Source organism: Cetorhinus maximus, chromosome 11, assembly GCF_964194155.1.
Source record: "Cetorhinus maximus chromosome 11, sCetMax3.hap1.1, whole genome shotgun sequence".
Lineage (NCBI taxonomy): Eukaryota > Metazoa > Chordata > Chondrichthyes > Lamniformes > Cetorhinidae > Cetorhinus > Cetorhinus maximus.
In genome coordinates this window covers 73,448,154-73,474,845 of record NC_135889.1, presented here as the reverse complement: position 1 = coordinate 73,474,845, position 26,692 = coordinate 73,448,154, and the positions used below count along the sequence as shown (strand labels likewise).

At 41.7% G+C, this 26,692-nt stretch overlaps 1 protein-coding gene across 1 annotated transcript in view; it reads right to left on the bottom strand.

Moving 5' to 3' along the window:
* Positions 1-717: 717 nt before the first annotated feature.
* galnt5 (polypeptide N-acetylgalactosaminyltransferase 5) overlaps positions 718-26,692 on the bottom strand; it is an 89,643-nt gene continuing 63,668 nt past the window's right edge. The window contains exons 7-10 of the mRNA XM_078552204.1: positions 9,351-9,686; positions 7,449-7,529; positions 2,938-3,096; positions 718-1,499 (exon numbers count right to left, since the gene is read on the bottom strand). Of these exons, the coding sequence (XP_078408330.1) occupies positions 1,359-1,499; positions 2,938-3,096; positions 7,449-7,529; positions 9,351-9,686 (717 nt within the window). The 3' untranslated portion in view covers positions 718-1,358. The remainder of the gene's footprint in view (positions 1,500-2,937; positions 3,097-7,448; positions 7,530-9,350; positions 9,687-26,692) is intronic.

Below are 26,692 nucleotides of genomic sequence, written 5' to 3'. Positions count from 1 at the left end.
GACTCCAACATGCATGCAAAAGTGATGGTAGGGGCTCCAATTTTCATTCCATCACATGGCTGACCAGGCAACTCTCCCACTCTTACCAATTGCCATTGATGCATGTTGGAAGGACTTACAAGTGGATACTCAAATTATTGGCCACATCACACACACCTTCCTTGGTCATCAAGTCCTGGAGTGGGACATGAACCCAGAACTTTTTGCTCAGAGGCAGGGATGCTACCCACTGCAACACAAGACCTCCCAATGGTGTACTAGAAACTTACTTTTAATTTCTGTACTTGGTTACTGACATCCTGCAGCCTAAGGGAATCCAACCCACTCTTTCATCAATTGCTCTGCTGATCTTTATGTAGGATAAAAGCAAAATACTGCGGATGCTGAAAATCTGAAACAAAAACAAAAACTGCTGGAAGAACAGCAGGTCTGACAGCATCTGTGGAGAGAAGGACAGAGTTAACGTTTTGAGTCCGTATGACTCATCTTCGGAACTTTATGTAGGCTTGTTCTTGCACAACAAATGTGCTGTGCAACTTATACTATTTGTACTTCATTTTCCATCAGTCAGTTGCCTTTCAGCTAGGTGCAAATTGTTCCTGGTTGTGATTAACTGATTTACAAATTTGAATTACAAGTTGTACAAGGCCTACAGAATTGCAGTGATTAGCAAAACTTTCTGGCGAAAACCTACTGTAAAACATATTGTCTAAAGCATTTGAAATTAAAGCTTTTATAAGTTAAAGAAACAAATTTGAAACAGAAAACTGCATACAAAATATTATTTTTTAAGTTTCTAATGAATGTTATAATGAGGAAATATAAAAAAACTTGAAAGCCTAAAAGTAAAATTATTTAAAAAAAATTTCTTATCACCCATTCTTGTCATTTGGATTTGAACAGTTAAAGCTTCCTTTCTATTTACAGATATGAAAGAATAGTTTTAAAAACACTCAGCAAATGGGAAAATGTCCAAATTACATTAATTCATAGAAGATTTACATTTGACGTTGTTACAATAAATTATTCTCCACAGTTTTCTAAAAAAGGATAGAAAAATACACCACATTAGCAGATGAAACAAAATAAGGTTTGAATTTTCTGTAAGATTAGAAAAATATTTGTTCATGCCTGAAGCCAAGTATTGCTTAACTCCCTTTGTGTTCCAGTTCTTTCAGGTTCCCACCTGGAAACATTTGTTTTTAAAACTTATTTGCACATTATTTAGGATGGTTCAATGTTCTTTGTTTGGTGTTCACTGATCTTGGTGTCCATCCAACCAAATATTGTTTCAAACAGTCACAACTCTTTAAAAATGCTTGTGACACTAGAAGCTAGCATCACCATTGTTATCTCCATCAATCCTCATAATAGTTGGTAAATTTCCATTTTTGGTGAGTGTTGACTGGATCGCAGGTGTTTACCGTCAAGATTTTTCCAAATGGATTGCCTTCTAAACACCAAGGAAACTGAGAAATCTCCCAAACAATATGATCTCTCTACAAAATGAAAATATGTAATATTAAGCATGCCTTTAACAAATTAAAGGGGACATCCTATACCATATTATAACCAAATAACTTTTGCACCTTTAAAAATCATAACCCCCTCCTCCTCTTTCCTTAAGTTTTTACTTCTTCGTGTAGAGGAAGAAAGGAAGAAAACCAAGGAGCAAAGGAATAAACATTGTTTTGTATTGATACTAAGCAGGGATGATATTCCCTTTGGCTGGGGGTGCGGGGGGGTCTAGAACAAGGGGTCACAGTCTCAGGATACGAGGTAGACCATTTAGGACTGAGATGAGGTGAAACTTATTCACGCAGAGGGTGGTGAACCTATGGGATTCTCTACCAGAGAGGCCGAGTCACTGAATATATTTAAGGAAATAGATAGATATCCGGACTCTAAAGGCGTCAAGGGGTATGGGGAGAGTGCAGGAATACAGTGTTGAGATAGAGGATCACCCATGATAATATTGAATGGCGGAGCAGGCTCGAAGGACTGAATGACCTACTCCTACTCCTATTTTCTATGTAACCTTTAAACTTCTGAAAACTACGATGTAGGACAATTAAAGGAGTTGGAGGGTCATACTACATGTTTGGCACTTCTGTCAAGAATCTTTTAGAATCCATGGAAAAGGAGGTAACTTTTCGAATAGAAAATGGCTAATCTATATATGCTAAGCTAGAAAACTAGCAGAAGCTGATGCAGCTCTGGAAAAACAGATATTTCATATCATCATGCAATGGTGAGAGGTTTCACTGAAAGCCAGCAGATAACAACTTAAGCTGTAGCCATAGCCCACATTTGATCATTTTTATTGTAGGGACAAAATCCAAAAGTGCATAAAAGCACTTTGTAACTGTGATGAATTTAGAAATTACTGAACGACACATTCTAAAGGGTCAAAATTAATGTTGTGGGATCTGGAAGCATGTTCCCCCCTGCCTCTCCCCCACATCACTCTGCTGTCTCCCACCCCTGCACCCCATAATGCATACTCTGGCCAAAAAAACTTCTTCTGGTAGGGCTACAGATATTTTAAAATGAAGATTAAACTAGTTGTGCTAGGCCAAAATACATGAGTTGCCATTATTTGAAGAATGTTACATGTACAGGCGTCATTTTGACTGCTTTGATCGAGTAAGATGGGGAGAATGTGTCCATTTAACTTAAAAAGATTTTGAAAATAATCCAAACAAAAAGTGCTGGGAATGTTTACAGTTGAAGGGGGAAGCTGGTGAATTAATGATAATTTTCATATTCCTAAAATTCTTTTTGTTGTGACCAAAAAGAATCCTTGTTCTAGTATGGAGAGTTCACAAATAAGCATGAATATATTATTTCACTTCTGTCAGGGATGAGGGGGAAGACAGTCAGATTTTACATGGAAGCCGTTGAAAAATCCACCTTCAAAGTTAAGTCTGTACTTACCAGTGTTGATTCAGCTGTAAAGGATTGATGGTGCCATCTTAGATTATTGTTTCTTTTATCACAGGGTTTCATCCCCAACCCCTGTTTCACATCCAATAAAGCTATGCACATGTCCATCTGTTTAATTAGCCTTAACCACGAATGGCTAAAATATTGGTTCTGTGAAGAAAATAAGTATTTAAAACTTTTCTGGCAAGAGGTACTACAGCCATCCTTCCGGAATAACCTGAAGAATGATTCATCCCAGAGGCTACAAGACATTGTAAACAGACATATTTTAATAAAGGAAAAAATTGGTTCAGCTCTGAATTATTTCTCATACTTCCTCATTGAAAACTATTCAAGGGTCCTACTTTGTGGCTGCATGAGTTAAGCTGAATGCAGTGATGTAGCACTACCAATAAAATAGCAATGAGGTCAACGCACGTCATCAACCACAAAAAAAGCCTAATCTTTCTTTTCCCAAATGATAGAAAAATATCATTCCATTCCAGCTCCAAATATGATGTAAAAAATGGCAGATGAGTTTTAATGTAGATCAAAGTAAAGTAAACCCTACTGAACAGGAAACGTTGACATGGTGACTAATAGGAGAGCTAGGAAGAAAAAAAAGAATTGTGGGGAATTAATAAATAGTTCAAGGAAAGTACACAGTCAATGTGAAGCTACTGGTAACAAATTTAAGAATACGGCTTCAGAATGCTGATAAGCATAGATATAAGGGCTCAGTTATCATTTATTTCACTAACATAAATGTAGCAGAGTGGACAAGGAATACCTCTGCACTGAAAACTCAGAACGGTACCTATGCTGCTTTGACTTGAAGTGGGGCCAGGTGAACAGGTTTGTGGAAGGCAGCTGGCCAGGTGTGAATAGTGTATCTTTCAAGACGGATGGATATTATGGAGTTTTACTTAAGTACCTTTTGAGATTAGGGAATAGTCATGCAAATCATTCCCCAAGAAAGCTAAAAAGTATTGCAGAAGCCATTATGGGGCAGATTGGACATAAGCAACCAAATGGCTATTTCCCATTCCAAATGTTGTTTTCTCAAGGCCGGTCTTAGCTTTTGCCAAAGGTTGTATTCAATAGAAAGGAAAGCTGGACAGGGTGCTGATCTGCGACCTTCCATTTTTTTGTCATTACCAAAAGCCCTTAGTATCCTATTGCAATATGAAACAAGAAACACCACTGAAAAAAGTGGTGCTTTCAATAAACTGGAACCTGCCCTCAGGCTGAATGTTCTCTCTTTCCTCTAATCAATGGTTATCAAACTGGTGTCCTGCAAACACCTTCTAAGGCATCCATGATGAAGGATCAACCTACAGGTGGCTGGGGTGGGTAACTGTGCAGGGTGCCCTGAGCAAGAATAAGCCAGTGAGTGGCAATAGGATCCATGCTTTACTCCCCCTGTGCTCATGTTCATACCCTATTACTCCAGTGCACTTTCCAGGTTTCTGCTTTCTCCATGTTCTAATCTCCCTTGGATCCTACTCTCTCCCTGGATTCCTGCCTTAGTGCTCTGCTCTCATGTTACTGCTCTCCCTGTGGTATACTTTCCCATTGCTCTTGCTTTCCTCCTGCTCCCCTAAAGCTTTCTCTGTGTGTCCGTTTTCCTGGGGTTCCGAATTCTCCATACTACTGCCAAGGATAGAAGATACTGTAGTGAGAAGTAGGCACACCATATCATTGATATCTGCGAGTAAATATCTGTTCCCTTAATAGTGTTATTAAAACACTCTTTATATGTAGCACTTTCATATTATTATGGGTATTATATAGTACTATAATTTAGATTGGGGTCTGTGATTGCTAATTCACTTGAAAAGCGGTCCTTCAACCAAAAGGTTTGAGAAACACTGCTCTAATTATTACCTGTGGAGACCATCACTGAACTAGACTGTTCATTTTGAACATGTGTCGTGTCTGAATTTTCACTTAGTCTAAGTAAAATAGAATGTTTATATCTGCATCACATTTACTCAGCAACATTTTACAACCAAGTCCTAGTGTTTGATTAGACCATTGTTACTTTGAGAAATATGAATGAAGAGTGGCAATAATATAATATTCGTTTGTATCACTGCAGAACACCTGTGGAAGGTAAAAATGTGATGAGATTTCCCTACTGTATCTCCTCCCCCACACCCCCATACAGCAGAATCTCCAAAAAACCTGCTTTATCTGGTTGAGAAAAGTATTTGTTCTTTCTTGTTTCTGAAGTTTGGAATTTGATAGACAAACATTGATAGTATACCCATTGCAAAATCCATTTTGAAATGTTTCAAATGATTGATCTGATTCCAAGTGCTATGTTTTGCTGTGTTTAGTTGTCTTCAACTAGTTCAGTTACTCAATTCAAACTAAAGAGGCCAAATAGTTGTTTGTTGTCTAATTGAGATTACTTTAACTAGTGGCAGTGTCATACGAATTAGGAGCAGGAGTAGGCCATTTAGCCCCTCAAGCCTGCTCCACCATTCAATACTATCATGGCTGATCTAATTGCAACCTCAACTCCACATTCCTGCCTACCCCCAATAGCCTTTCACCCCTTGCTTATCAAGAATCTATCTACCTCTGCCTTAAAAATATTCAAAGACTCTACTTCTACCACCTTTTGAGGAAGAGAGTTCCAAAGACTCACGACCCTCTGAGAGAAGAAAATTCTCCTCATCTGTCTTACATGGGTGACTCCTTATTTTTAAACAAACTAAATCATGAATTAGTTCAACAATAATAAACTCAGGGTTTCATGGTAGGCAGTATCACTTACTTTTGTTTCTTGCCACCAATGTGCAAGTACAGAATCTGTATATGCAGCAAGAAAGGACACAATTAAAGCAAACAGCTTTTTGCTCTCCTGGGCCAGAATGCAACATAAAAGGCCAATATGAAACTTTTCTGGTAGTTTAGGGGAGCATTAGCTAACCAATTCACCAATCACAAACTACACAAAACATACATTGTTGGTGAAACTTAAGAAAATATTCCTTTGTCAAACATTACTGCAAACCTGGCCTAATTCAAAACATGAAAGCAAAAAATAAAAGCAGAAAATGCTGGAAATACTCAGCAGATCTGGCAGCATCTGTTAAGAGAGAAACAGAGTTAATGTTTCAGGTTCAGAACTGCTCTGATGAAAGTTCACAACCTGAAAAGTTAACTGTTTCTCTCTCCACAGATGCTGTCAGGCCTGCTGAGTATTTTCAGCATTGTCAGTTTTTATTTCAGATATTCAGCATGTACAGTATTTTGCTTTTGGATGAAAGTAAAGGAGCAAAGACTGATTTCTCCAATGGTCTAACACAAAGCAAATTAAAAGAAAACACTATTTCTGGAGTTAGTTACATGATAAGCTATGTTGGCCAATAACAAGAAAATGTATGCCTTGACTGTAATAAATGAACTATATAATTGCTTTCTGTCAAGAGGTAAAAAGTTATTTTTACAGTTGTGTCCAACATGGAAAATAATGAAGTAGGATATAGCAGATGATGCTAAGATGACATAATGGAGTGTCAAAGAAACATTTCATTTGCCACATGATTCTTTTCCTTTCTTTGGATTTTGATATAAAATCCTTAGATCAGAACTCCAGCTTCAATCTGCTTGATCAAAATATAAACAAGGTATTTTGATTAAAATTTAAAGGGTTCAGAACAAAGTCTAAAACAGGAATCTAAAATATTAATATGGTATCTGGTTCTATATCAAATAATAGTTAAAATTTTAATAAAAGCAACACTTTTTTTAAACATTGTCATTTAAACTGGAGGGAGTCTTGACAAAATAAGGAGCCTTATGGACACTAATATTTTTCCAACTCTACTAAAAATTTATAGAAAATCATTCGTGAAAGGTTGCGGCTTTTAGTAATCAGAACAGGGATAATACAATAAACAACAATGGGAATTATGTTGAGGTACAGGACAGATAAAACAGGCAGAATCAGTGAGAAACGAAAATAATTTTGCTGGTTGGGTGTCATTTAAATTTAATAGCACGAGCTGCATGTGCTTTTCCAGTGTTGATCAACTTGCCAGTAGGGAGGACAGGAAAATTGGCCCATTTAGGGAGCCAGACCATTGAAGAGCTAGGCTGATTTGGGGTGGGGACAGTGGAGTATGTGGTGCTATTATGCTCACCTAACCTCAAAATATCTATTATTTACATTACCACCAGCTTCTAGTGATCTCTTTGAGATGCTGGGTTGACTGCTCTATTTTGTTATTTTGCATGGAGCTTGCAAAGTGTGGGCACCGTAGGCTTACCCATAAAATTGTACTGGATTCTATGTGCATCACAGGACCCTTAACTGCATAAAATAATGAGGCTTTTGTCTGTTTCTGGAAGCCTTGTTGGTTTATTTCATGGTCTGGACCAAAATGGGAGCAGGCGCAAAAATGGCAGGAATATGGCAATAAGTTTTCCAATGCAATTTTGTTCTTGCTGAAAACCAAAGTGATAGAGAGACCAAAATTGGCCCCAGGATAACACAGTTATTGTCTCACCTTTTGGTTAATATCACAAGCGTCAAATGAAAACGTGCCATTTTCAACCGTAAGACATTTTCTTGTTCCAACATTAAAAAGCTAGAAATTGATAACAATCATTAATTTAATGCAGAAAAGGTTGCATATTGTTAAGTACTGTTAACCTATGGGTAAAATCTTAAACAATCAATATCTATATTAATTGCACTGAGAGCGATACTGAAATTGTCAACCTAAGGCTACAGTGGTAACCTGTTATATTGCCAGTAGGTGAAAGCTTAAGGCATTTTCACACAGTTGAGCTCACTAATGTAACCCAGGTGCCAGTAGTTTTCCCATACGGCCAAACAGTCTTTTTTTTCCTGAAAGAATAGTTGAAAGTGTGATAGTAGCATGAAAATGATGTAAATTCCTTTGTTAAATAGCAGCCAGTTGAATCTAACACAAATATGTTAATATCTTTTTATACAAACATCATATAGTTATGATTTCACACAGGTAAAATTTCAAATGGTTGAAACATACAACAGAGAATAAGGATTGACAGTAATAAGATTAAAAATGACAGAGGGGAGGCAGTGGCATAGTCACTGTCTAGTATTCCAGAGACCCAGGGTAATGCTCTGGGGGCCCAGGTTCAAATCACACCTTGGCAGATAGTGAAATTTGAATTCAATAAAAATCTGGAATTATAAGCTTGATGATGACCATGAAACCATTGCCGATTGTTGTAAAAACCCATCTGCTTCATTAATGCCCTTTAGGGAAGGAAATCCGCTGTCTATACTTGGTCTGGCCTACATGTGACTCCATACCCACAGCAATGTGGTTGACTCTTAACTGCCCTCTGAACAAGGGCAACTAGGCATGGGCAATAAATGCTGGCCCAGCCAGTGATGCCCATGTCCCTCGAATGAATAAAACAAAAATTCCTGAGCAGAAATTTATGATGTGGCAAACAGATGTACTTCAAAAATACAGTAAATTTTAACACGCTTCATATTAAATGAATATGCCATAACTAAACACCTCTGAAACTATTTTCTATGGCAAACAGATGTACTTCAAAAATACAGTAAATTTTAACACGCTTCATATTAAATGAATATGCCATAACTAAACACCTCTGAAACTATTTTCTATGACTATTTGATATGGCATTTGCTTGTGGCATTAGAAGGCAATAGACAATTGTTCTCTGTGTATGTCAATTAATGTATTTTCTATGGCCACCATAGAATCACAAATGTAGCCCATCATGCTGGCTCTCTGCAAGTGCAATTCACCTAGTCCCACTCCTCTGCCTTTTTCCCATAGCCCTGAAAATGTTTTCTCTTCAGGAATACACATGGTAATGTCACTGGACTATTAATCCAGAGACCCAGGATAATGCCCTGGGAACATGGGTTCATATCCCATCACAGCAGCTGGTGGAATTTAAGTTTAATTAATAAATCTGGAACATAAAGCTAGTCTCAATAATGGTGACCATGAAACTATCATCAATTTGTTGTTAAAAACCCATCTGGTTCATTAATGTCCTTTAGGGAAGGAAATTTGCCATCTTTATGTGATTCCAGACCCATAGCAATGTGGTTGACTCTTAGCTGCCCTCTGCAATGGCTGAGCAAGGCACTCAATTCAAGGGGAATTAAGGATGAGCAACAAAAGCTGGCCTTGCCAGCGACACCCACATCCCATGAAAGAATCAAGGAAAAAAAAGACAATTGTCCAAAATTTTTGAAAGCCATGGTTAAATCTGCCACCACCTCACGCTCAGGTAGTGCATTCTAGATCCTAACCATCACTTGCACATTTTCTAAGATTACTTTTTAAAATTCATATGAAAGCCACCATTAAATTCCCAGGTTGCTCTTCCTAAATTTTGCTTAAAAACAATGCTTCTCCATAAGAACTTACCAAGCCATCAGATTTCACTAAAGATGTCTGTATATCAGGGTAGACATTTTCTAAATACCACTTAAAGCTCTTACACTGGAGCTTTTTCCGGAGTTCCTTCTGCTTTCTTAAGTCTCCGATGTTAAATTCAATGTCATTTGTGTTAAGAAGGTGGTGGTAACCACGACCATAGAAAACATCAACATATTCATCCAGCCAAACTTCTGCCACACGGGCCAGATTCCGTTCCACTGTCTTAATTCTGTTCTTTGGAAAAGTGTATGGATTACCATCACGGAAAATATGGCCCACTCTTGAACATGGGATAATCTCAATTTCTCCTCCACACATCCAAACCTGTTTCATAAACATGAAGAAAATATTTAAGAACATAAGAAATAGCAGCAGAGGTAGACTATACAGCTCCTTGAGCATGCTATGTCATTCAATACAATCATTACTGACCTTCTGCTTCAACTTCACTTGCCTGCCCACTCCCCATATGCCTTGATTCCGAGAAACAGAAAGTCTGTCGTTGCTGAAAAAAAGACATGTCGAAGCTTTTCGTCTTGGACTTATCAGGACACTTCGCAAGAGTACCAATATAAGGGGAAAACAACAATTTATACTGTATGTTGAAGAGAGTGCTAATTGATTGCCAAGTAGACTTTGATTGGTAGAGGCATTGCCATGGAGAATGCACCAGTTATGGTGACTGACAATTAACTGCCAAGCATTGTTTGAAATTTAGACCAGGCAGCTTGACCTGATTGGTCAAGGCCCTGCCTTTAGGAATGAGTCAGCGAATGGCTATCACTTATTTTGTTTAGCTGAAGCAGGTGCAATGCGTGTACATGTTCTTTCTGTCTGCATAGAACAGGGCCCTGTGTATTAATATATTTAGCCTCCACTACACGCAAATGCACCACACTGCGAGCCCCACTGACAATCTTAAACTGGTTGTCAGCACATTGAGGATTATTTAGCAAATGTTGTCCAATTGCAGAATCACATCTAATGTTGGAGACTGTGTTTTGAGTTTTGCAAGCACAGGCTGGTTGGGTACGGTCCGTACTTTGCCCATTGCGAACAGCAGCTGGGACATGCTGTTTGAAACAATCCGCCAGTCTTTGAGACGTTCGACCTACATATCTAGCACCACACTGGGTGAAATAAACAAATATTTTGCTTCTCTCTTCACTATAGAGAATACAAAAAACATTCCAGTAATAGCTGTAATCAGGAGGTGGAAGGGAGAGAGGAACTTGGTGAAATTACAATCACCAGGGAAGTAGTACTGAGCAAACTGATGGAACTGCAGGCTGACAAGTCTCCAGGTCCTGATGGACTTCATCCTAGGGTCTTAAAGGAGGTGGCTAATGAGGTAGATGTGTTGGTGTTAATTTTCCAAAACTCACTAGATTCTGGAAAGGTTCCATCAGATTGGAAAGTAGCAAATATAACCCCTCTATTCAAAGAGAGAGGGCGGGAGAAAACAGGAAACTGTAGGCCAGTTAGCTTGACGTCTGTTGTGAGGAAGTTGTTAGAATCGATCATTAAAGAGGTTATAACCGGGCACTTAGAGAAACTCAAGGTAATTGGTAAGCGTCAGCATGGTTTTGTGAAAGGGGAATCATCTTTAACCAATTTATTGGCATTCTTTGAAGGAGTAACATGCGCTGTGGTTAAAGGGGAGCCTGTAGACATGCAGTACTTGGATTTCTAGAAGGCATTTGATAAGCTGCCACATCAAAGGTTACTGCGGAAAATAAAAGATCATGGTAACATATTACCATGGGATAGAAGCTTGGCTGGCTGGCAGAAAACAGAGTATGCATAAATGGGTCTTTTTCTGGTTGGCAGGATGTAATGGGTGAAGTCCCGCAGGGGTCTGTGCTGGGCCTCAGCTTTTTACAATTTATATCAATGACTTAGATGAGGGAAGTGAAGGCATGATAGCTAAATTTGCAGATGACACAAAATAGAAGGAAAGTATGTTGTGAAGAGGACATAAGGAGGTTGCAGACAGATTTAGATAGGTTGAGTGAGTGGGCAAAAATCTGGCAAATGGAGTATAATGTAGGAAAATGTAATGCTGTTCACTTTGGCAGGAAGAATAAAAAAAGCAGAGTATTACTTAAACGAAGAATGGCTGCAAAATTCCGAGGTGCGGAGGGATCTAGGTGTTCTAGTGCATGAGTCACAAAAAGTTAGTATGCAAGTATAGCGAGAAATTAAGAAGGCTAATGGAATGCTTTCCTTTATTATGAGAGGAATTGAACAGAAAAGTAAGGATGTAATGCTTTAGTTATACAGGGCTTTGATGAGACCACATCTGGAACAGTGTGTGTAGTTTTGGTCTCCTTATTTAAGGAAGGATGTAAATGTGTTGGAGGAGGTTTACTAGAACGATACCTGGAATGAGCAGGCTATCTCACGAGGAAAGGTTAGACAGACTGGGCTTGTTTCTCCTGGAGTTTAGAAGAGTGAGGAGTATATACTTGATTTAAGTATATAAGACCCTGAACGGTATTGACAAGGTCAACGTGGGAAGGATGTTTCCTCTGTTGGGTGAGTCCAGAATCAGGGGTCACCGTTTTAAAACATGGGGTTGCCCTTTTAGGACAGAGATGAGAAAAAAATTTTCTCTCAGAGGGTTGTGCGACTTTGGAACCCTCTGCTTCTGAAGACGATGGTGGCAGGATCATTGAATATTTTTAAGGCAGAGGTAGACTAATTCTCTTGCCTAATAAGAATCTAAGGTTATCAGGGGTAGATGCAATGTGGAATTGAAAACACAAACATATCAGTCATGATCTTATTGAATGGCGAAGCCGAATGGCCTACTTCTGCTCCTATTCATATGGTCTTCTGAGCCACGATCCTTTCTCGCTGCTGTCCTTATGTCATCATTTATCAGGACTACTCCTCCTTTTCCATTCTGTCTGACTTTATAAAATGTTGTCTATTCTGGAATATTTATTTCCTGACCTTGGTCACCCTGTAACCATGGGCTGTATTTAATGGGGCTTGTAAGAATGGGAAACATGGTGGGCACAGTGACTTAATTAAGTGGGAGCCAAAATCTTGGTTTCTCGATGGGGGTTGAGATGCAGAGATTAAGGCAGCAGTGGGTTGGGCCTCATGACATCCAGTGACAGCTTCCTATTTTCAATACATTTGCATCCATGAATATGCATCATCTTAAAGCTTTTTCAAACTAAGTCTTATCTTCAAGATTAAATCAGCAGAGCATGGGGAAACTTGTGGCATCAGTTTCATAATTATTTAAAGTTGCCGTGCATCAGTTGAGTTTGTCCATTTTGATTGAGGTGGTGGTTGTTCTTGTGGAGATCTGCAGGGCATGACAGGGGAGCAAGAGACTGCTAGTTTGGATAGATGGAAGGTCAGGAGGGGCAAGGGTGAATCAAAGGTGGTGGAGGTTGGAATCAGGCCATGAAGGGCAGCAGGAGGTAATTTTGGGGTGGGTGAGGTAAGATTTGGGCAAACGGGATGGGGGTTGTCGGGTGAGCAGTCCCGTGCGGGTGGGGGGAATCCCATGGCGGATCAACGGGTCGGGAATACCGTTGTGGGGGGGTGGTTAGTCAGGGGTGGAGGAGTCCCCTGGGGGAGTCAGGGCTGTGGGGGTAGTCCAGTGAGGGGATCGGTCTGGGTCTTTACAATAGTTACCTAGAAGTCAGAAGAGGTTTTAATTCTTCTAAATTTTCAGGGTAACTATTGGTATAACCCTGTCGGAACCATTCAAAATTTGTGATTTTAAACCGCATTTTCTGATGGTTCCCAGAGGAAGGGCGTAGTTCTGGGCAATTGCTGTGCAAATCCTTACCTTGGAACTTCCCAAAGGGATTCCCCAGCGTATCTTTGGAGTAACTCCCAAATCTGATGCTTGGGAGCTCAGAGGTTACGGCCCAAAATGTTAACTCTGTTTCTTGTTCCACAAATGCTCCCAGACGGGCTGGGTTTTTCAAGCGCACTCTGTTTTTATTTCAGATTTCCAGCAACTGCAGTATTTTCCTTTCATTTTAATTTTTTTGAGGTCCCATCCCAGGCTGACAGCAGGATCCTGGGTGACAAGGGCTATTCCCTTCCAACCTGGTTGACAAAACTTGAGGCATCCCCACTGCGCAGCAGAGGAGTGGTACAATGCAGCTCATGCCTCCACCAGAGCCGTCAGTGAGCAAACATTGGTGTGCTGAAAATGCACTTTCACTGCCTTGACCCGTCTGGAGGGGTCCGCAGTACACACCACATAGGGTATCACAAATAGTCATGGTCTTTTGTGCAGATCACAACTTGGCCTGCAACGCGCAGAGCCATTGCAATAGGATGGGAAGGAGCAGCAGCACTCCTCCTCAGATGAGGGTGAATTGAGTGACCTGAAAAGGAGGAGGGGGCCATGAACGTGCATGATCCTTTACTAGATGCCATGGTCAGCACTGGGAGCAGTGGCCACTGCTGATACTGCATTCGCGACTTGAGACTCTCAGTGCTGGACTAAACTTTATAAGTGTTTGGGGATCTTGCCAGGTGACAAGCTGGTAGGAGCAAGTGAAGTGGGGGGGGAGCGGGTTTCAGAAGCCATTGGGTGGTGTAATATCTTGTGAGGGTCTTTGCAATGGACCCACAGAGCCCATTAAAGAGGGAACCTCACCCCCAACCCACCACCAGCCTGTGCAGGGAAACCTGTCAGACTAACTGCTCGGCGTGACCCTCTCCTGCTGCCAGTTAAATCCTAATAGTGGCAGGATGAGGCCCAATTAAGGGCCTCAATTGGCCCACCGACAAGTGGGCTGGCCAAAGCCACACCCGTCACTAATAAAATTGCGGGAGGCAGGGATGTCTGGGGTGGGCAGGCAGGTGAGTGGACAGCGGGCAGGCTGCCTACTGCATTTTACATGCTCCACCCTCCTTCAAACCGGCCAGCTGGGAGAGTAAAATCCAACCCTTTTTTTTAACCACTATTCTATGTATGGACCTGATTTGGGGATGCACTGTTACCTTTAAGCTCTGTTCCTTCTGTAAAATAATAGTGCTGGAGAAGTTAATGTCAATTAAAGCCAATAAATCCCCAGGGCCTGATAATCTACATCCCAGGGTGCTAAAGTAGGCGGCCATGGTAATAGTGGATGTGTTGATTGTCATCTACGAAAATTCTGTAGATTCTGGACCAGTCCTGGCAGATTGGAGGGTGGCAAATATAACCCCACTATTTAAAAAAAAGAGGGAGGGAGAAAACAGCGAATTACAGATGTGCTAGCCTAACATCAATGGTAGGGAAAAAGCTGGAGTCTATTACAAAGGATATGATAACAGGACACTTAGAAAATATCAACGGGATTAGACAAAGTCAACATGGATTTATGAAAGGGAAATCATGTTTGACAAACCTACTGGAGTTTTCTGAGGACATAACTAGCAGAATAGATGTTAGGGGGAAATTAAAAATGCTAAAAGAGAATACAGTAAGAATTTACTGAAAAACCCCTAAAATCTCCAGGCAGACATGGCTGCTAAACATATTAAGAGTTGAAGATTACCAGATGAAAATTGCACAGCCTTGAGAGTCAGATTGGAGGCAAAAGTATGACATAAATTAGATTAAGTGTACTCCTCTCTCAGATAGGGAAGGAGCAGTTGGTTTTAGCTTAGATATGGGAAGATGAACAATGGACAAAGAGGGGGCTTTGATGAAACACAAACAGTCTTGAGTTATAAGAACCAAGGCCCTTGTGTATGTGTTTTAGCTCTGATTGGATAATATAATTATGTATACATCCTTTAGAATAATTGGTTAGCAAAATCACATGTTTATGTACTCAATAGGATAGAGATAGTATGGAACTGATGTGTCGGTTACCAAATGGATGTATTCAAATGTACTCAAATGTGTTATGATAAGAAAAAGTACAAAAGTAGTGAAACGTAATCACTCAGGGAGCTGGGTCTTCATTCTTAGGAATGATTTCGGCTCCCTTGCATATGCTTGAATAAAACCAGCTAAAAGGAAGCCTGAGTCTCGTGTGGTCATTGCAGGATCGGAGAGCGTAACACCTCTCTTCATAGATAAGGAAAAACCAGTGGATATGGTGTACTTGGATTTTCAGAAAGCTTTTGATAAAGTCTCACATAAGAGGTGAGTGTGTAAAGCACATGGGATTGGAATAAATGGGTCTTTTTCGGAGTGGCAGGTGGTGACTAGTGTAGTACCACAGAGATCAGTGCTTGGGCCCCAGCTATTCACAATATGCGTCAATGATTTGGATGAGGGAACGCAATATAATATTTCCAAGTTTGCTGATGACATGAAACTTGGTGGGAATGTGAGTGGTGAAGAGGGTGTTAAGAAGCTTCAAGACGATTTAGACAGGTTGAATGAGTGGACAAATACAGATGCAATAAAATGTGAATAAATGTGAAGTTATCCACTTCGGTAGGGAAAGCAGAACGGCTGACTATTATTTAAATAGTGATAGTGAGTGCCCTTGTACACCAATCACTGAAAGCAAGTGTGTGGTGTAGCAAGCAGTTAAGAAGGCAAATGGTACGTTGGCTTTCATTGCGAGAAGACTTGAGTACAGAAGCAAGGATGTCTTACTGCAGCTGTACAGGGATTTGGTGAGACCACACCTGGAGGACTGTGTGCAGTTTTGGTCTCCTTGCCTAAGAAAGGATATACTTGCCATAGAGGAAGTGCAGCAAAGCTTCACCAGACTGATTCCTCGGATGGCAGGATTGTCATATGAGGAGAGATTGGGCTGACTCGGCATGTATTCACTGAAGTTCAGAAGAATGAGAAGGGATCTCATCGAAACGTATAAAATTCTGACAGGGATGGAAAGACTGGATGCAGGGATGATGTTTCCTCTGGCTAGGGGGTATAGAACAAGGGGTCACAGTCTCAGGATATGGGCTAGGCCATTTAGGACTGAGATGAGGAGAAACTTCTTCACTCAGAGGGTGGTGAACCTGTGCAATTTTCTACTACAGAAGGCTTTGGAGTCCAAGTCACTGAGTATATTTAAGGAGGAAATAGATAGATTTCTGGACTCTACAGGTGTCAAGGGGAAAGGTGAGCGAGCGGGAGTATGGCATTGAGATAGAGGTTCAGGCACTATCCTACTGAATGGCGCAGCAGACTCCAAGGGCCGAACGACCACCTTCTGCTCCTGTTTTCTATGTCTTCTATGTTTTCTAATTCTGCTTGCCTTTATCCAAAACACAACACTGCCCTACTGCTTTGACTTTTCTCCTTAGTTTTCTAAGTCTCCCTTCTCCTGACCCCATCCTCCCACTTTTAGTTTAAAGCCCTACCCACAGCCCTGGTTATGCACTTTGCCAGAACACTGGTACCAACCTGTTTAAGTGAAACCTATCTCAATTGAACAGTTTCCTCTTTTCCCAGTAGTGGTGCCATTGCCCTGTGAATCAAATCCCCTTCTTCTCACATCACTCTGAGTCAGGTGTTCAATTCTCTAATCTGCTTGATTCTGTACCAATTGATGCATGGCTCAGGATACATTCCAAAGATTATTGCCTTTGAGGTTCTGCGTTTTAATTTGAACCCAAACTCCTCAAAGTCAGCAGAACATCATTCCTAGTTCTACTTATGTTGTTGGTATCTATATAGAGCATGACAGCTGAATCTTACCCCCTTCCCGCTCCAAGAACATCTCCAGTATGAGGAGAGCTCCCTAATTCTAGCACTGGGCAGGCAACACAACCTTAATAACTCACGGTCACGGTTGTAGAGGTCAGTATCAATTTCCCTGACGACACTGTCTCTTATCACTACGACATTCCTTTTCACTCCCTCCACTTGAATGTACAGTTTGCCCACCCACCCTTGTTCCCATCTACGCAGGTAGTATCAGGTACCTGTAGCCAAAATCAAAGGCAGAGGCTGCTCCATCACTAGACACTGGATCTCCATACCTACCTGACTCACACCCCGTCACACCCTACTTGTCCCTGATTATTGAGCAATTCTAAAGTTTACCTCATCGAATGGGTGTGACTGCCTCCTGGAACAATGTGTCCATGTAACTTGCCCCATTTTCGATGCCTCGCCATGTCTACAGATCAAATGTCTCCAACTTAAAACTCTGAACCAAAGCTGCTTGAGCTGCTGACACTTACTGCAGATATAGCACACCACCTGCCCATGTCTGTTTAACTTTATTTATTTGATTAGTTAACTAGTTACTAATTTAATAAAGTAATATCATAGCAAGTTTCAGTATCCTAGCTTGGAGACAAAAGAAGAGCCAGATAAAACAAAAATAAAAAAAACAGTACGTCCTTCTCCCCACTCTGAATTCGCACCTGTACCAAATTCCCAACTTCAGCACTTGGTTTATGAAGCACTGTTCTCCAATCACTCTGTGCTTCACACTCTGCACAGTAGCAAACACTGTCTATTTATGTAGAGAACGTGAGACTCAAACCCAAGTTACAATTGCTAAGTAATTAACATTTAATCATGCAACGCTTTCAGTTGAATGACAGCTAACTGTCACTGCCAAGAAATTTTTGTTAACATTAAAACTACAAAAGAAACTGCAAGCTAAGTCAGATTTTAAATATTAATCTAAATTGCAAATTGGGAAATACTTACTAGAGAGATCCCACTTGCACCAGTTTCCCAACTTTAGCAATCAATTTATGAACCACTCTGTTCCCTAATCACTTTATGCTTCACACTATTTTTGGATGTGTAAGACTACTCCAACAAAAAAAATTCTAAATCTGATTGAGCCTTAAGCTCAATAGAAAATGAGCATAGGAATCTTGAAGGATATAAAAATGCCATTTGATCCAATAGCTCGATTTTTCTTTCAGGCAAAATTGCTACCGAAGAATGAGACCACCGCCCTGACCTGACACTGACCCTGGTGAATTCTCCAGGGCGAGCTTACTTAGCAAAACAGAGGTGAGATTTCTATCTCTGGGTGAGTTGGGGATGTGAGAGGGAATAACAGCTTTAAAAGCCCATACCATATCGAGGAGATTTGAATGGAGAATGAAGAGAGCAGCCACAAGCAGTGAGCAGAAGTTAAACATCAAGTTAACAGAGACCCAAAATTCTATGATAGCCCTATAGAAATTTCAGCAAGATTCAGGAAAGGGAGGGATAGATTGGGGATGGTGTGCGTGCTTTGAAGGCTCAGAGTAGTGCAGGCTGTCCAAGAACACAGACTAGCCGCTATGCAAGGATTTGATCTTGGCAATAAGTGCCACTCCCCAATGTCTCACGTGGCTACTCACTGCTATAAGGAGTCAGGCACAACTTCGAAGAATGTACTTTACCACGAACACCAACCTTCTCCTCAACCTGTTGAATCACATTCAATTAATGCAGGAAGCATGGATTACTGGAAAAAGCATCATGGGTGCCCTCAAAATTAGGAGTACTAATGTGCAGAGTGATAGTTATTTTCTCAGAAACTATTTGAACAGTATGAAGTAATATCTCTTTCTGTTTATGTATTGGTCTAGTTCCGGTTTCAGCTAGAAATCCCCAGACTCTGTTTTCTGTCTGACAAGCCTCCCCATTCTGTACTCTCTCCAGTTGCTAACTCTTACCTATAAGGAAAATTATAAAGGTGTTCCCATGCCAAACATGCATCCATCACCTGCTTTATACAGGAATAAACTGCATCCTGATTTATTGTGCATAAGATTCCTATAATGGCCTGGTAGGATCCTATGCCAGAGAAACTTAACGCTTTTGTGACATTGATAGTTCGAGAAAGGCCACCCTAGTTATTGAGGTTGTCTCTAGCTCATGGCACAGTGGATTTTTACTGTCTCTGGAGCAAAGCGAAAACAGCAAAGATAGAAGTGGCTACGTCATAAAATACAGATATTGATGATAGTGAATGGACTATCTAAAAGACACTGTTGGAAGGTGTTCCCCCTTAAAAATTGGTGCTCTGTGTCCAATTTATGCAGAATTATGCAAACACTAACACAGAATTATACAAACCCCAAAGAAATCTCATGCTCCTAACTTTATTAGCTACAACTTGTTATACTAGAGAAAGTGCATTACTTGGACCCAGATTTTCGACATGCCAGAGAGCTTCTCCGTCATGATGAAAATAGCAGGACTGCCCAAAAATCCTAAATCCCGCCCCCAAACACAACACTTGCCATTTTTGTTGGGGGTGGGGGTGGGGGGGTAGTTTTGTGCGTGCGCATTTTACACAGGCAGCTGGCCATTTAAATCATCAGCTGCCTCCACTCTAGTCAGATTTTGGTAGCCTAGGAGTGTGGAATCCAAAGTGTGCAAAGCAGACCTGGTAAGAGCAGGTTTGAACTTGGTGCACTTTTTTGGATAGGAATATTTTTGATTATCTGCTCCTATCACTGCTTGCTTGTCCCTACAACCACCCCACCCTCAACTTCTCTCCCCCCGCCCCCCACCTTAAACCAGCTTATATTTCACCCCTCTCCTAACTACACTCAGTTCTGTTGAAGGGTCATGTGGACTCGAAACGTCAACTCTTTTCTTCTCCACCGATGCTGCCAGACCTGCTAAGTTTTTCCAGGTAATTCCAATAGTTTTACCTTAATCCAAGGGAGTAGAAGATTAGGGCTCCTGCTGTTGCACAGCAATTATTTTTGCCCCTACTGACACGTGCACCCAGGTGCCAGGGAGAACTTTGTGCTGGAGAAGTACACATAGCGCTCTGTGTGAAGGAACATAGAAGGTGGGCATGGCACCCTCACAAGAACATAAGAAACAGAGGAGTAGACCACATGGCCCATCGTGCCTGCTTCACCATTCAATACGACGATCATGGCTGATGTTGAGCTTCAACTCCATTTTTCCGCCCACTCTCCATATCCCTTAATTCCCTGAGAGACCAAAAATTTGTCTATCCCAGCCTTAAATGTATTCAATGATGCAGCATCCACAATCCTCTGGGGTAGAGAATTCCAAAGATTCACAACCCTTTGAGTGAATTAATTTCTCCTCACTTCACTCCTAAATGATTGGCTCCTTATCCTGAGATTGTGCCCTTGTGTTTTAGATTCTCTGAACATTGGAAACAATCTCTCAGCATCCATTCTTTCAAGCCCCTTCAGGATTTTGTAGGTTTCAATTAAATTGCCTCATTCTTCTAAAATCCAGGGAATATAAGCGAATTTACACACAGGGACAATAGAAGCCAGTCATCGTGAGCAGCCAGAGGCCAGAAAGAGAGCAGAAGGTCAGGAGGATGAGGCTGCTGCATGTGCGCCAGGAAAGAGTAGGAGGAGATGCAGGAAAAACAGGTACTAACTACACTGTGGGAAGGGTGTACAGACCTAGGATATCCTACCTCAATCTGACAGAGAACCAGTTCCAAAGGTGACTGAGAAAAAGCTGTGAAGTGATGACAGACACATGTCCCATTGTCCAGCAACCACTCAAGCCACAATCCATCAACTCCCATGCTCTGACAGTGGTTGTGCAGGTAACCACTGCTCTCAGGATCTTTCCAGAGATCATCAGGAGACCTGTCTGGTATATCCTAGTCAGCAGCACACAGCTGCATTAAGGCTGTACCTAATGCCCCGTTGCTTATGTGGTACAGAATATTAATTTCCCGATAAATTTGACATCTCAGATGCAGAGTGCCATGGCCATTGCCCAATTAGCATGCTTCCCTCAGGTGTTATTGATTGCACCCATGTTGTCATAAAGGCCCCAACTCAACATGCGGAAACCTTTGTCAACCAGAAGTCCTTCCACTCAATCAATGTATAGGTGGTTTGTGACCACAAGCTCTTCCTTCATTTCAGTGCAAGGTTCTCTGGCAGCTGCCACAACTCCTCCGTACTAAGGAGTTCCCAACTCCCTCAGCTATTTCAACCACCAACACAGATCCATGGTTGGCTTCTAGGAGACAAGGGCTACCACCTAAGAACTTGGATAATGACCCCCTTTAGAAACTCACAAATGGAGGCAGAGTGCAACTACAACAGCAGCCATGCTGTCACCAGGAACATCATCGATCAGGCAATTGGCATTTTAAAGATGTATTTCAGGTGTCTCGATCGCTTAGGTGGAGCTCTGCAATATGCTCCAACAAGGGTATCAAGAATAGCAGTGGTGTGCTGCGTGCAACACAACATTGCACAGTGGAGGGGCATACAAATCGATAATGACAACGTCATGGGCAGAGCTCCAGCCTCTGAGGAGGAGGAAGTTCCTGTCCATCTGGATTTCAAAACGATGAGGAGACTGTCAATGGCAGAGCAGCTGAACGACATGGCCATGCAGCCAGGGCTGACTCTGTATGGCAGGGAATCATCGTCAGATGGGTCCTTGCATAAAACAGGTTCTCATCAGGTCTACTGATATCACAACTGGCATCAGCCAGTCCGTGGTGATGTACTTCTACATAAAGTACCTTGTACATTGACTCCATAATTACTCAATGGACTGCCCATTCCCCACATGGGTGAAAATAAAAATCAATATGTTTGCCTCGGTCACATTCATATGGCTGAAACCCTCACCATTATAACCACGGCCCTCATCATATTGCAAACAAACATGGTAATAAGTCATTCACAACCTGGCCCGCTCACAAGAACGCCAATGACTGCAATGCGGTCAAATTGCCCTTAATCAAAACATCCCCACAATGCTGAGAGTGATACGACGTCAGACTACAAACCCAATATATGCTGATAGGGTTATAAGGCATCTCGTGCATGAGGAACCCCTTAACTGTTCAACAACAGCTCTTTGAAAGAACTTGTGCACCATCCATGCCGGCCAACGGTCCAGTTTCTGAGGTGGCCCCACTTGCAACTTTCTTGGCTTCCATATAGTTCTGCTTACCACACAAAGCACATCCTGTGACACCTGGAATGCAAATGCAGCCAAAGTAGTGGGCACATCAGACAACCAATACTGCCTGCACTATACATAGTCTCTGAAGCTGCAATGCCTACACCTAGGCCAACTTGTAACGCTACAGTGCAAATGCCTTGCACCCAGCATTCATGCTTGAGATGCACCTACTACCTAACCTCTGTTCCTGGAGCCTATCGTTGAGCCTCCTTTAAAGTCAAGCTTGGATGGACAAAGTAAGACAGAAGGAGCATTTTTAAAATATTCTTTCATGGGATGTGGGCTTCGCTGGCTAGGCCAGCATTTATTGCCCATCACTAATTGCCATTGAGGAGGTGGTGTTGAGCCACCTTTTTGAACCGCTGAAGGCCATGTAAGTAAACCCACAGTGCCGTTAGGAAGGGAGTTTCAGGATTTTGACCCAGCGACAATGAAGGAACAGCAATATATTTCCAAGTTAGGATGGTGTGTGGCTTGGAGGGGAACTTGTAAGTGCTGGTGTTCCCATGCATCTGCTGCCCTTGTTCTTCTAGTGGTAAAGGTCACCGGTTTGGAAGGTACTGTTGGAGGACTCTTGGTGAGTTGCTGTAATGCATCTTGTAGATGGTGCACACTGCTGCCACTATGCACTGTGGTGGAGGGAGTGAATGTTTAAGGTGGTGGATGGGACGCCAATCATGCAGGCTGTTTTGTCCTGGATGGTATCAAACATCTTGAATGTTGTTAGAGCTGCACTCATCCAAACAAGTGGAGATTATTCCATTACACTCCTGACTTGTGCCTTGTAGATGGCAGATAGGCTTTGGGGAGTCAGGAAGTGAGTAATTCACACAGAATCCCCAGCCTCTGACCTGCTCTTGTAGCCACAGTAGTTATATGGCTGGTCCAGTTCAGTTTCTAGTCAATGGTAACCCACATGATGTTGATAATGAAGGATCCAACAATGGTAATACCACTGAATGTCAAGGGGAGATGGTTAGATTTTCTTTGCTGGAGGTGGTCATTGCCTGGCACTTATGCAGCAGAAATGCTACTTGCCACCTATCAGCCCAAGCCTGAATGTTGTCCAGGTCTTGCTGCATATGGATACGGACTGCTTCAGTATCTGAGGAGTCGCGAATAGTGCTGAACATTGCACAATCATCAGTGAGCATCTCCACGTATGACCTTACGATGGAGGGAAGGTCAATGACGGAGCAGCTGAAGATGGTTCAGCCTAGGACGCTCCCCGAGGAACTTCTACAGCAATGTCCTGGGACTGAGATGATTGACCTTCAACAACCAAAGTCATCTTCCTTTCTGCTAAGTACGACTCCACTGGAGAGTTTCCCCTCGATTTCTACTGACTCCAATTTTGCTAGGGCCCCTTGATGCCACACTCGGTCAAATGCTGCCTTGATGTCGAGAGCAGTCACTTTCACTTCACCTCTGGAGTTTAGCTCTTTTGTCCACGTTTGACGTAAGGCTGTAATGAGGTCAGCAGCTGAGTGGCCCTGGCAGAACCCAAACTTAGCATGACTGAACAGATTATTGCTGAATAAGTGCCACTTGAAAGCACTGTTAACGACACCTTCTGCCGCTTTGCTAATGATTGAGAGTAGACTGATCGGGTGGAAATTGGCCAGGTTGGATTTGTCCTGCTTTTTGTGGACAGGACATACCTGGGCAATTTTCCACATTGTCAGGTAAACACCAGTGTTGTAGCTGTACTGGAATAGCTTGGCTAGGGGCTCGGCTAGTTCTGGAGCATAAGTCTTCAATACTTTTGCCAGAATGTTTTCAGGGTCCATAGCCTTTGCAGTATTCAGTGCCTTTAGCCATTTCTTGCTATCATGTGGAGTGAACTGAATTGGCTGAGGACTGGCGTCTGTGATGCTGGGGACCTTAGGGGCAGGCTGAGTTGGATCATCTACTTGGCACTTCTGGCTGAAGATGGTTCCAAATGCTTCTCCCTTGCCTTTTGCACCATTCTGCTGGCCTGCCCCATCATTGAGGATAAGGATATTTATGGAGAATCTTCGTCTTGTTATTTGTTTAATTGGCCACCACCATTCATGGGACGTGGCAGAACTGTAGAACTTTGATCTAATCCGTTGGCTGTGGGATAGCTTAGCTCTGTATATTGCATGCCACTTACGCTGGTTGGCATGCAAATAGTCCTGTCTTTGGCTTCACCAGCTTGACAACTCATTTTCAGATATGCTGCTCCTAGCATTCCCTCCTTTACTCTTCATTGAACCAGGATTGATTTTCCAGCTTGATAATAATGACAGATTGGGTGATATGCCAGGCCAAGAGGCTACAGACTGTGGTTGAACATACGAATTAGGAGTAGGAGTAGGCCACTCGGCCCCTTGAGCCTGCTCTGCCATTCAATAAGATCATGGCTGATCTGATTAGAGCCTCAACTCCACATTCCCACCTACGCCTGATAACATTCCACCCCTTTGCTTATCAAGAATCTGTCTAGCTCTGCCTTAAAAATGTTCAAGGACTCTGCTTCCAGCGCCTTTTGAGGAAAAGCATTCCAAAGACTCACCACCCTCTGAGAGAAAAAATTTCTTCTCATTTCTGTTCTAAATGGTTGACCCCCTATTTCTAAACAGTGACCTCCAGTTCTAGATTCTCCTACAACAGGAAACATCCTTTCCACATCCAGCCTGACATGGCCCTTCAGGATTTTATGTTTCAATCAAGTCGCCTCTTACTCTTCTAAGCTAGAGCGGATACAAGCCTAGCCTGTCCAATCTTTCCTCATAAGACAAACCACCCATTTCAGGTATTAGTCTAGTAAACCTTCTCTGAACTACCTCCAATGCATTTACATCCTTAAATAAGGAGACCAATACTATACATAGTATTCCATATATGGTCTCACCAACACGCTGTACAATTGAAGCATAATCTACTTTGTATTCAATTCCCCTCGCAATAAACAATAACATTGTCAGATTTCCTAATTACTTGCTGTACCTGTATACTAATCTTTTGCGATTCATGCACTAGGCCACCCAGATCCCTCTGCATCTCAGTGCTCTGCAATCTCTTACCATTTAGATAATGTGCTTCTTTTTTATTCCTCCTGGCAAAAATGCACAATTTCACATTTTCCCACATAATACTACATTTGCCAGATCTTTGCCCACTCACTTAACCTATCTCTATCCCTTTGTAGCCTCCTTATGTCCTCTTCACAACTTACTTTCCTACCTATCTTTGTGTCATCAGCAAATTTAGCAACCATACCTTTGGTCCCTTCATCCAAGTCATTTATATAAATTGTAAAAAGTTGAGGCCCCAGCACTGATCCCTGTGGCACACCACTCGTTACATCTTGCCGATCAGAAAATAACCCATTTATGCCTACTGTCTGTTTCCTGTTAGCTAGCCAATCTTCTATCCATGCCAAATATGTTGCCCCCCTACACCAGGAGCTTTCATTTTCCGCAATAACCTTTGATGTGACACACCTTATCAAATGCCACCAGTTCCCCCTTATCCACAGCACACATTACTTCCTCAAAGAACTCCAATAAATTGGTTAAACATGATTTCCCTTTCACAGAACCATGTTGACTGTGCCTGATTACCTTGAATTTATTGAAGTGTCTTGCTATAACTTCTTTAATAATAGCTTCTAACCTGTTCCCTATGACAGATGTTAAGCTAATTGGCCTGTAGTTTTCTGCTTTCTGTCTCCCTCCCTTTTTTGAGTAAAGGAGTTATATTAGCTATTTTCCAATCTAGTGGAGTATTCCCTAAATTTAGGGAATTTTCGAAAATTAAAACCAATTCATCAACTATCTCGCCAGCCACTTCTTTTAAGATGCTAGGATGCAGACCATCAAGACTCATTTTGTCAGTCTGCAGGTCCAACAATTTGCTAAGTACCATTTCCCCGGTGACTGTGATTTTCTAGAGTTCCTCCCTCCCTGCCAATTCCTGAATAACAGCTATTTCTGGGATGTTACTTGCATCCTCTGTAGTGAAGACCAATTCAAAATACCGGTTCAACTGCCATCTCCTTATTTTCCACTACTAATTCCCCAGATTCACTTTCTTTGGGCCAACACTCACTTTGTTAACTCTTATCTTTTTTAAATATCTATAGAAACTCTTACTATCTATCTTTATATTTCTAGCTAGCTTTCTCACATGCTCTAATTTTTCCCTCCTTTTTAATCTTTTCGTCATTCTTTGCTGTTTTTTATATTCTATTCAATCTTCGAAGGCTTTTGATAAGGTCCCACATAAGAGGCTAGTGGGCAAAATTAAAGCATATGGGATTAGGGATAATATACTGGCATGGGTCGACAATTGGTTGACAGACCGGAAACAGTGTGGGGGAATAAATGGGTCTTTTTTCGGGTGGCAGGCAGTGACTAGTGGTGCAGCACAGGGATCAGTGCTTGGGCCCCAGCTATTCACAATATATATAAATGACTTGGATGAGGGAACCAAATGCAACATTTCCAAGTTTGCTGACGACACA